This window comes from Cyprinus carpio, chromosome A5 (assembly GCF_018340385.1).
Source record: "Cyprinus carpio isolate SPL01 chromosome A5, ASM1834038v1, whole genome shotgun sequence".
In the NCBI taxonomy this organism is placed as follows: Eukaryota; Metazoa; Chordata; class Actinopteri; order Cypriniformes; family Cyprinidae; genus Cyprinus; species Cyprinus carpio.
In genome coordinates this window covers 15,813,764-15,826,081 of record NC_056576.1, presented here as the reverse complement: position 1 = coordinate 15,826,081, position 12,318 = coordinate 15,813,764, and the positions used below count along the sequence as shown (strand labels likewise).

Genomic DNA, 12,318 nt, shown 5'->3' with positions numbered 1-12,318 from the left:
TGCAATTTGAGCAGCCTAGCAATGTCATTGAATTATAAGCTTTCAGTCATAACCAAAGTACTGCAGATACAAGAGAGAAAGGACCAAATATTTCATATTCAATAAAACTTATGGGGAAAATGTGTTAAAATTCATACCTTGTGTCCTGCAATTACAAGTGACAACACCAAACCTATTTTACATCATGAATGTAGCCTCAGACTTTGATCATCATTATGACCTTTGACCTCAGACACATCATAATAATCTAATGACAAAGCACTGCAGTTCTCTCTAGTGGTGAACCATTACTTTGATTCAGCTCTGATATTGTCCCACACCCCTTACTGATGAAAAGCGAGCTTACAGATTGATGTTTTGTTTAATATTTAGTAGATGGGCTGCAGTTTACTTTTAAGCCTGACTGCTTTCAGTGTAGCACTTCATTTAGGCTGCATTAATATTTCAATGTTCCTCATTAATTATTTGAACCATGGATGCACAATCAATGTTTCCATTAATTACAGTTTATTCAAAATTTATATTCGCCAGCCCACTCATTGATATATTTACACAAACAAATTACACTGTTAGACATGTATGCCCCATTCTGTTGATGTATTGGCTCATGTTTCCCTGATAAAATGTCACAGTCATTAGTGCTGCAATTTTTTGCCAGCTCTATATTCATGTGAACAGTCCCTGAGTCCTGACCAAGACATTCTAACGAAAATAAAGGACAGTTTTAAAATCCCTCTCTGACCTAGAGTCAGTCAACTTACATTCAAAGAGCGCTCAGGTGTGATTTAAATAGTATTTCCTTATTTGATATTTGCCCTTTGGATAGTAGGTAGTTTATTCACAACAGGGATGAGCATTATACATGTCGTGTCGAAATGGGGACAGAGAGGATCATTCAGATGGGATAGATGGCTTCTATCTGTGTGTCCTTCCAGTGCATAAGACATTAAATCACAACAAGTCTGCTGCACCTATAAAGATGAAAAACACAATGAAGGACAAGGTATGCATGCCACGCAGTAAACCTCAGTCATGTGTGCGGTCCAAAAAACGTGCTTCTAGATGTACACATATGGTTTACTGCCATAATGGTCCACCCCTAAAAAGCATAAAATGTCGCAAGCCAAACATTACTTAGAATAGAAATAGCATATAGCAGATAATAGAATAGCATAGAAAACATAAGCTGAGAAAGAAATGCCACTTCATTAAAGCTTCACCACTCAAGTGAAACTTTGCTTTCAAACTATAGCTTTGATATAATGCAAAATATTAAGCAACAGAAATACTGTACCCAAATCAGGGTCAAGCTCAGAAGATTTTTTTACATAGTCAAAACTTGGCCCAGACACCGGTCAAAAAACAGGTCTCTAATTGGTTGCTTATGATTCAAAAGGTAGATTAACCTCTAAATGAACACATTGCACTTTTGGCTTGAACACAGAATCATTTAGTAAACTAGTTGGTATATGAATAATTTAGAAAATAAAAGAAAAGGCTGAAACCGAATACTGTACATTAAAAACAGTATAGAAGACGTAGAAGTTTGAGAACTCATTCCATGTTTGAAAAAATTATCAGCATCATTTGTATTGCAGTATAGTGTTTATGACCTACTTCATTCTACTGGATCAAAGGCATTGTGAAGTGATAACAGAATATTCCTGAACTCTTTATCCTCTTGTAGTTCTGTGACTCCTAAATGCAGCATCAAAACCACCAGAATTAACATGACCCTTGGTGTAGGTGCAGGTTAAATCAACAAAAAAGCTGACGAGCATCCTCCTGGGATGGATAAGAAGAATGTAGTGTTAGTGAGAGGCGGGTTGAGCCCACTGTAGGGCAGACTCAGATTGTGATCGAAACTTGGAAAGCACAGAAAAGAGAGAGCAAAATAGCTTGAGGCACTCAAAAAACTGTGATTTTACACCACTAAAAGCAGATCGTAGAAAGTGTGTGTATATAATCTAGAAGTTAGTCAAGCTGAAAGAAAAAAAAAAATCAATAAATGCCACCAGACATGATCAAAGTTTGGATTCTTCCCCCACACTTATTGCTGCTTTTGATCTCCAGTTATTCACGTAATCGTGAAACAGCGATACTACACATCAACTTACTATCCAAAAAGTCTGAAATTTAACGGCCACTTATTTCTATTTCTAGATTACAGGGGAAAAAAACAACAATGGTTTAAGGCTTCCATCAGAGAAAAAAAACTGCTTCTTTAACCTGCACTTTCAAATTACAACATTGCATTTCTAATGCCTTGGGAAGGCCTGCAAACTGTACTATACTGCATATAGCAGTAAATAAATCTGTAAATGAGAGGAAGAACACTTAGGATATTTCATGGTTCACTTTAATGTGTGTGGATAAAACAATTTACTGGAGGACAGAGAGTGATATTCTTGCAGAACAGACACAGATAAATCCTGTAAACCTAACAACTGCCTGGGCAATAGGGACTCTATCATAAAACCGACTTATAAAAATCTCTTTTTGTCTGTGCCATCTGTAAACACTGACATGGAAATGGTTCCTGAACCACAAACACACAAGGTCTAAGCATAATGGAGATCTGCTACAAATCCATGTAATGAAGATATTTCCTGAACACGTTACATTACTCAGGGAACTACAATGCAACAGTGAAAAGTAACACATTTTGTGTACATTACATTGAAAACTCAACCAAGAACGAAATCACTTTCAAGGATGCCATCATGCCAACAATTTATGGTATTTTGTTTTGTTTCTATGAACAGCAATTAGTTTTTTTTTCTCAGCAAGTTTGCTGAAATAAACAACTTAGCACCTGTGAACCAAACACTTGTCCTTACAGGTGGTTTAAGTTCATGTGCAGTCAATGCTACAAAACAAACAGAGTGTTTCATTATTCTTTTACCTCTTTGGGCAGGAATGGCTTCTAAATGGTATCCAAATGATGAACAGCATCAATAATAGAGTGATTCAGGATGATGAAATTATGTAGAACAACCCGGAAATTAGCATTACCTTAGTTACCTCAACAAAAGGCCAATAGAATTTTCCAATGGCTTTTGAATTACTGCAGAAAATAAGGTGGCCAAAAAAGGTCTAAATAAAATTACCAGGAATAAAAAGCAAAAGTTACACTATAAAATGAACTACATCATAGTTGTAATGACTTTGAAGTGACCACTAAAGCTCAAAGTATACTTCATTTTTGTATGCATACACTTGCATACAGTCGAACGGCTAGCCTTTCAAAGCATACTCCACTGATACTGTGTGCGAATGCAGGTGGTCGACACATACATTCTAGAAAAGTTTCATCTCTGCTGTATTTTTCTCCAGTTAGTGTGAAGTTAAGTTAATGACCGATAAAATGAATCAAATAAAATGAAAAACAAAGAATCACTACAACGTCTAAATGTAACCAGCAGTGTTTTAGCAGTATATAAAAAGTAATGTCACAAATCAGAAAATTTAATTTTAACATCAATGTGAACATACAGTACAAACAAAAAAATGAATGACACTAATTTTATATCATTGTGACTTTGCTTTCCATACACTATAAGTACTCATTCATATACCACAGCAAAAACTATAGTTTTTATTTACAAGCATAGATAAAATAAACAGTAGTATTCAGGTACAGAAATGTAATAATTAAGTGTAAAATAACTAGGGGTGCACGATAATCTATGTTCATTATCAGCATGGATTTGCGGAGCTTGTCAGTTAACAACAGCTCTGTGTAGTAACCGCCAATCTATGTGAAATCACGCATGTGATGGAATTTACCGGCTTTACTGACAAGATGCACATTAATTATTGGCCGATATTTATCATGCACCCCTAAAAATAACACTGCATTGTGTTCACTGCATGAATTAAATTTAGATTAATCTTTGTTATAGCTGTTTTGTTGTTTGATTAACATACGTGACATTCAGCAGCACATATTTATAGGCTGCTGTCCCTTTAAACCCGACTGCATGGATCCAGTATAATGATACATATCCGATTTCTTTCTCAGCTGTTCACATTCATTTAAAACATAACTGACTGCATTTACGAGAATGATCGAGACAGGTACTATTGACATAATTCTATGTGTATGTGTCTGTTCAAACATAAGGAGGAGATGCAAAAGACGAATCAACTCTGTGTTCGTGCGCCATCTGAAACGCATCTGTGTGTGTGTGTGTGTGTGTGTGTGTGTGTGTGTGTGTGTGTGTGTGTGTGTGTGTGTGTGTGTGTGTGTGTGTGTGTGTGTGTGTGTGTGTGTGTGTGTGTGTGATTTTCCCGTCCCGCTCGGACTCGTCCACATTATGTGTGTGGCGTGATTTGCTCGTGTGCAGCAGAAATGAAGATACGCTGTGCGAGATGCGGCTTGTGCATGCGCTTCTGGGTGCGAGTCAGACAGCAAGACCAGACAGCAAAGAGCTGTCTTCTGCAACTTATTACACTTAATAACTCTTTGTAACGTCAAGCAATTCTCTGCTATATGTGACGAATTTAAACTTTGATATTTTGCAACGTTTTGATTTAAGTAGCATATTATTACAATGATTCAGACAATCGCACGCTGTTGCGTTAAGCATATTATGATATTTACATTTGCGATATTTCGATAATTTCGATATATCGTGCAGCCCTAGTATTCTTTTAAACCAAAGCTAGGCTATCTCACTCTCTCACACAAGCACTTGTCAATGTGAGCGTCTGTTGTAGTTGCAGTCTCTGCTATTTTGTTGTTGTTGTCTGATTAACTGATTAACTGATTACTGCAAAACAATTTCAAAGCGCATGTGCGACCTGTACATGCAGTTACAAAAATCAGGTGGTGCACGTAAAGTATGTGCATACTATTCTGATGATGAAATTTGATTTAGGGAACTGGAAGTTCAAAAAGTTTTCCTGTGGCTCAGTGGTAGATCATTGCGTTAGCAGCGCAAAAGGTTGTGGGTTTGATTCTCAGGGAACGCATGTTAGATAAAAAAATGTTAGCCTAAATGCACTGTAAGTTGCTTTGGATAAAAGCATCTGCTAAATGTAAAAGGTGCTAGTTTCCAGGTATTAGGACTCATTCCTGCAGCACTCTATTATTGTTTTAACATTAATTTACTACACCAAAACTTGTGTGTGTGTTTAAAAAACATTGCTACACCACAATTACCTACCACACCACAGAGATCTAAAAACAGATGTCTGTTTTTTATTTTGGTACGATAGTAGAAAAAAAAACTTTTGTCCACATTGTCGAGTTGGTCCTGTACACAAAAAGAAATGGGTAAATGGGGACATCTCTGAGGACTGGAAACTGCAAGTTTCTAGATTTCATTAGCAATGGCATATATAGCTTTTGTGTAGATTATTGTAAGATGATTTGTGTTATTCTCCAGTCAATGCAAAAAAGCTAGTAAATATTCATATTTAACCTTGAGGTCAAAACATATTGTGCATCTCTAAAGAGAAAAAACTGTATGCATTTTTCTGACATGCAACTCCTTTGTTGTTATTTTAAATATTACACTACCTTTTCAGCTACAATATATCAAATCCTGCCTGAACATATTTTGCTGCTGGGGAAAAAAAATAAGACCATAATTCTCTAAATGTAAATATTTTAGTTAGCTACCAAATAACTCATGACCACAATCATTTTTTCTGATTACAATGCTTCCGAAGATCTAACACTTATGAATAACACATATTATCTCACATGTTCAGATGTTATCGGAAGTGGTTTTGCAAATGTTGCAGAATATGCGAAACCTTCTGCTGAGACCAGATATTACCTTGTATCTTCATAAGCTTCCATATCCTTAGAATAAATGGAATTTGAATGACAACAGTGCTGAAAATTGAACATTATATCTAGGCCTATATCTTGTGAATATAAGTCTATACTTACACCATGCAAACACTTTTACAGACTTCACATAATTAAATGATGAGGCTAGGCACTGCACTGATCATTATGAAACGGTGGTGATGAAAACCTGAAAAAAAAAAGCCTGATGGTGGATCAGCCCACGTTACTTCTATTTTAGACTAATGAAGTTAAATTCACTCTTCACCATCAAAAAATAAAGAAATATTTACCCAGTGAAAGCACATATAGGAGCATAGTGAAAGCAGTCGCAGCAAGCTCATATTATTTTCTGCACAATCATAAGTATAGTTATGAGTTAAAGGACTTCAGTCGAAAAGAAATTAAGGTTTTTGATGAAAACATTTCAGGATTATTTTCCTTATAGTGGACTTCAACGGCTACCAAATGTTGAAAAGGTCATGCGTGACGTATGCGGAAGTACCCACTCAGTGTTTACAAGTCGAACATGCAAAGACTAAGTCAAACACCATTGACAAAAAATCTGAATATGTGTCACTGAAAATACAACTTTTGAATTTTCCTTCTTTTCCACATTTGTAAACACATTCCGCCTACGTCAAGTGTGACTTTTTCAATGTAATTACGTATTACATGAAGTCATGGTCGCACATCGCAGAGCAGTGCAAGGCCAGCATTTTTGTTTATAAAGCATAGAATTTTTTTTTTTTTTTACTGACCTATCGTTTCGCTAGATAAGACCCTTAACCCTCTTCTATCATTTTAAAGAGCCCCTTGAAGCTGCACTGAAACTGTAATTTTGACCTTCAACCGTTTGGTAGCCGTTGAAGTCCACAATAAGGAGAATAATCCTGGAATGTTTTTGTCAAAAACCTTAATTTCTTTTTGACTGAAGAAAGAAAGACGTAAACATCTTGGATTACATGGGGGTGAGGAAATTTTAATTTGAAAGTGAACGAATCCTTTAATAATGCTCAAGGTTACATTCTCTAGGTACTCTCTCTTCCCAGATTTATTCCATCTCTGAAGCCCTGTATGAGACTTGTTTTTCCTTCCACAAAAACAAGGATCTATCATGTAATTTCCTTATTTATCAACACATATCCCATTAGGGCCTAATAACAGTTTCATGCAGAGAATCATACTTTCTCAAAAAAAACAAAAAAAAACAAGGAGGTGGTGCTTTTTTTACTGATTTTCATCTGTGAGTGTTCAGTCATTTAGTTTCATTTAAATGTAAATTTGAGCAGTGAGCAGTACTGCATTGACACACTGTTAGCCGAGCCGAGCTGGTGATGGATTTTTATAACTGCGAGGAAAATACACAGAACCTCTGTCGCTTCCGGAATCCAGATTGGCTGCTTTCTCTCATTGGGCGGTCCACTGGTGGAGTTTGGCGGCTAGACAATTTCACTGCTAAAATTAGATTGTTGCTTCTAAAACTGAATTGCATACGTGTGCAATCATTTAAATTCAATCTAAATACTTCAAAAAAAAAAATCTGCTCGGGTATAAACCATACTTCTACACAATGCACAATCAAATACTTGAACAACTAACATTGAACAATACTTGAACAAACATTGGCTGTGTTTTGGACCAAGTGCGAACTGAAGTCTGACTAAGTTATATACAATATATGTTAGCAATAACCACATTAACTACATCTGTAAGTCCAACTTCACAAAAAAAAATAAGAGAAAGGTATGATTCCAGTTGAACTAAATGGTTTTACGTGACATTTAAATTTGAAATTATCATTTTAGTCTGACTGAAAAGGGGTCATATGACGCGATTTCAAATTTTCCTTTCTCCTTGGAGTGTTACAAGCTCTTGGTGAATAAAGAAGATCTGTGAAGTTGCAAAGACTAAAGTCTCAAATCCTAAAGAGATATTCTTTATAAAAGTTAACACTCGTTCACGCCCCCCTGAAATGGCTCATTCTAACACGCCCCCACATCTCTACATCGGTATGTGGGAAGATTTGTATAACACCACCCAGATGTCCACGCAAAGAAAGATGTCGTACCTTTTATTCTCGTTGTAGTATTGTTGTTGCTGCCGCCTCCATGTCGCATAGACGCTGTGTGTTTCACTGTGAAAGTGAAACTACTTTGTTTGGCCTTCGAAAAGAGCACGATATCTGTTTCGTCATGCCTGGGGCTGATCCGTGCTGGTCGCTGAGGAAATACATCAACTTTGCACTGTAGATCGCTGAATCGGCTTTCACCGTGGACGAAGCAGAGTCCAGCCCGGGTCGTCAAATGTGGTTGCTGCAAGCCCAAGGTACTCTCCTTCGTAGAATCCGTCTGCCACACCGTGCTCAAGCCGCCCGCCTCTGCTCACTCAAGCGGTTCACTCTAGGCCTGCGGCCTCCGCTCACTCAAGGCCACGGTGTGTGACGCTGTTTCGTTGAGAAAGCGAAACTACTTTGTTTTTGCCTTCCAAAAGAAGACACGACTAGAAATCATGTTTATATTACATTTATAATGGTTTTTATGTTTATGTCTCGTCGCTCTGGCTGGACAAGGCATCACAATATGTTAAGAGGCATAACATTTCCATCACACGCTTTAGGCATTCGGCCAATCACAACGCTTTGGATAGCTGGCCAATCACAGCACACCTCGCTTTTCAGAGCAATGAGCTTTGTAAAAATCGACTCGTTTCAGAAGGCGGGGCATAGAGGAGAAACAATAACGTACAGTATGTGGAAAATAAAAAAAATTTTGAACCTTAAACCGCATTTCATTACACCAAATAATGTTCTTTTTAGCAGGACCATATGACCCCTTTAACTTTTGCATGTAACTGTACTTCATGAATTAGAAAACTAGAACAAAAGAGCAAAAGTAAACAACTTCTTATGAGGATCCCCAGCAGAGAGATCAAGATGAAAGTGATTTGAAAAAGATCATATATTGTTATATCACAGATCTTTATATTCTTGCTGAAGTATATGCCTGTGTGAGAATGAGAAAACACTGCAAACATACCTTTTCAATAGTCAGAATGAATTAAGGCTCCTCCACCAAATTAGAACTTTAATATTATCTATGGAATCACACTTAAGCTTTCTTTTTTCAAACTTGTGCTAACAGCCCTTAAATTACTCATGTCTGCACAGTCTGTACGACTTCTGCTAGAGAAAAAGAAAGCTAACCATCGCGTGCCATTATGTGGGATCCATGGGGCACGCATGCTTGAATGGATGCATTGAGAACCCTTTTAAAGTTTCATATAGGCCCCATTGGGCTTGCTGAGAGCAGTGTAGCATGCAAGAGGTCTCAGTTCCTGACCCTTCACGTGTGTTGCACTCATTGTGAAGATATGATGTTCATCCACACTGATCAGCGAAATCTGACAAGCTTCAAGACATCCCAGACAAAAATAACAAGATGCTGTGGCTTAAAAGCTGACCTTCTGTACATCTTTCACAGGCTTAAGGCATCTCTAGTCTTTTGTGACAATTGTATAATTTTAAAAATAAGTTTTAAAAATAAGATTGCACTCACAAAGATCAAAGTTTGATCAAATATTTTCGAAAAAATGTAAATTTAAATTTATATAAATTCATATTTTAAAAAGTTTTCCATGAACATGGAACCCTGCAATAATAATAGCAATAATAATAATAAATGTGTTTTATTATGAATAATAAAAAACATGTAATACACAGCTATACAGTTGACAATACCAATACCTTTCTTACACTTATTCATCATATTTTCCATTACATATTATTATTATTATTATTATTATATTGTTATAATTATTATTTTGTCCATAAAAAAAATACAAAACCTTTAATAACTATAATTACACAACTACCATCACATCACCTGACAGTCCACCAGCTTCACCTTAATCCACACAAGTCAAGTGTACAGTATGTAAAAAGGTAGCAGGACAATACTGCCGAACACTGCATTTCACTTCATGTTATCTTAAGTGATGTTAAGAGTCGAGTCGGCTAACAAACTAAAGTCAGTAAAAAGCAGTACTTCACTTCATTTAAGGGAGTAGTTCACATCCAGAATGAAAACTCTGTCATCATTTACACAACCTCCACTTGTTCCAAACCTGTATGAGTTTCTTATTTCTTATTGTTAGTATCCGAACAGTTGATGTGCACCATTGACTTCCATAGCAGAAGGGGGAAAAAATACTATGGATACTAAAAATACTAATACTATATTCAAAATATCTTATTTTGTGTTCAACAGAAGAAAGAAACTGATACAGGTCAACAAGTGGAGGTTGTGTAAATGATGACAGAATTTTCATTCTGGATGTGAACTACTCCCTTAAATAACAGCTGTATTTAGTGAATTTAAGTGTCACAATAATGACATTTGGTACATGTGAGTTAGGAGAGAGGTATTTAAATATATGGCCGCCTGTTGAATATAGACTTTATATTAAAACGCTTAATGTACTCCAGCTCTTCTTCTCCATTTGTTCAGGTTTTGTTTGTTTGTTTGTTTTTTTCTAACAAACCTGGCACGGATGGTGTGGAAAATCCGCTGCTCTCTTACAGAACAAAAAGTTACAAACTGTCAATTTCACTGTCAGTCTCACCTCAGTGTTTACACCCCACCGTTAAAAACGGTAAAATATACAGCCAAAACACTCACGTAGTAGCTATATTTTCGTACTGAAAACTGCGCTGTCAGAGTCGGTCGTTTTTCTGAGATAAACTCCTAACGCCACCGCGTGCAAGAGCGCGTGGGCAAAGCGGGAAATCAAACAGGTCTCATAAGATTTTCTTATCCAATATAAAAGTTGAAATAATGACAACAGGATAGCCTATTTATTGCGCTTATAACACTGTAAATATCACAAAGTATTTTCTCCCACGTACAGCGCTTACCTCGACCGCTGGCGCGCGTTGCACAGAGCGCGAGAACCAAGATGATCTCCAAAAATCGCCGACGTCCGTTCACGGTACTTCCCATTTCTATTCTGTTTCTCTCTGTTTTGACAGTTCCTTATGTTTTTGCTCTAACGTTCTCTCTCACTTTAATGTTCTGACTTCTCTCTAAAACCTCAGCAGACATCATTCCTATGCGCCGAACTTCAAACACCGCACCGGCTTGTGCTCTGCTTGAGAGCCTTGTCCTAGTGCACTGAGATACTTGCTGAGACTTGCAGGTGCCACACGCTCACTAGCCGAGCTAGCCAATGGAGCATCGTGGTGGGCGGAGACACGTTCACCACAAGCATCAGTACTAGTCAGGTGGGAATATTCGTGAGCTCAGGACTATATAGCGTGACTCGTGGTCATATGGTTGAATTTTGATGCTTTTGAAGTGCGTCCGGAATCTAATAGGGAGAAATCTTGCTACATTGTCAAAAAAAAAAGTTCATTTCAGCAGACCAAAACTGTTTAATGCTTAAAAACCTTGCCAGTAGCAGGATTTCCTCAAATTAAAAAAACATACTAAGACTGCCTCTCCCTCTATTTTTTAAACACTTTCTTTCAGTATTTAATGGTACAAAAATGTTTATTACTTTTTCTATATACGTGAACATGTATAATTGGATGTAAGAGTCTTTATTTATTTATTTATTTATTTATTTATTTATTTATTTATTTATTTATTTATTTTTGTGATCTGGTCTTTATAGACTATAGTGCATATCTTATAAAACACGATTGCCATATTATCAGCGCAGCCAATGATCAGCTGTAGGTGCAAGGCCACATTACTATAAAATGACTGCAAATTCAGTTTAGCTTTATAAACAAATAATATTGATTAACTTATGTTTCAGACAAAACTGCTCAAGCTATTTCATATATTTCTTATCCGTCAATGAAAATAGTATTAAATGAAATCAAAGCACAAAGGATCCATGTTGCCAAGCATTGCACTGGAATACAGATACCACTCTACTCCAGCTCAACTCCACTCCAGTTTTTTTATGCCCATTTCATGCTCCAAGCATGTAAGAGAGACAAATCCCGCTACTTTATTTGCCAGAGAAAACACAGATGTTTAGACTTTCGAAAAAACTGGGATGCTGTAAATATATACAGTAGCCTATGTGCGAAGTGTGCAAAATCCTAATGCTGTCAGACTAAACTTTGGGAACATGTATGAATTGTAGTATGATATTAAAATGTAATGCAGGCAAAACAAAAAAAAAAAAAAAACATAAAATTTCCATTGCTTGCTTGTTTCTTTTCTGTTTTGTTTTGTTTTTGTTTTATTTTTATTTTTTTATCTAACAAATATTTTATTCTGTAAATATAGCGTCTCAAAATCTACAGAACTGTAGAATCACTTAGTACAAAAAAATGTATATTATAAATACTCATATAGCATTAAAATGTGTAATGTAGCCCACTATAATGGAGGAATGTGCAAGCATGGTTTCATGCTATAGATTCACAATAATGCAATTATCTCCCCTTTAGTTAGATAGAGGCACTGAGTAAGAAACAATTTACATATCCAACAGACATA

The 12,318-nt window shown here is 36.5% G+C and overlaps 1 protein-coding gene across 3 annotated transcripts in view; it reads right to left on the bottom strand.

Moving 5' to 3' along the window:
• Positions 1-11,072, bottom strand: part of LOC109090112 (netrin receptor UNC5D-like) — a 177,382-nt gene extending 166,310 nt beyond the window's left edge. Inside the window, exon 1 of one of the 3 annotated variants that reach the window (XM_042755176.1) lies at positions 10,719-11,072. In XM_042755176.1, coding sequence (XP_042611110.1) covers positions 10,719-10,803 — 85 coding nt within the window. In that variant the 5' untranslated portion in view covers positions 10,804-11,072. The remainder of the gene's footprint in view (positions 1-10,718) is intronic. The other 2 variants (XM_042755171.1, XM_042755170.1) reach the window with 2 other exon arrangements.
• Positions 11,073-12,318: the final 1,246 nt, after the last annotated feature.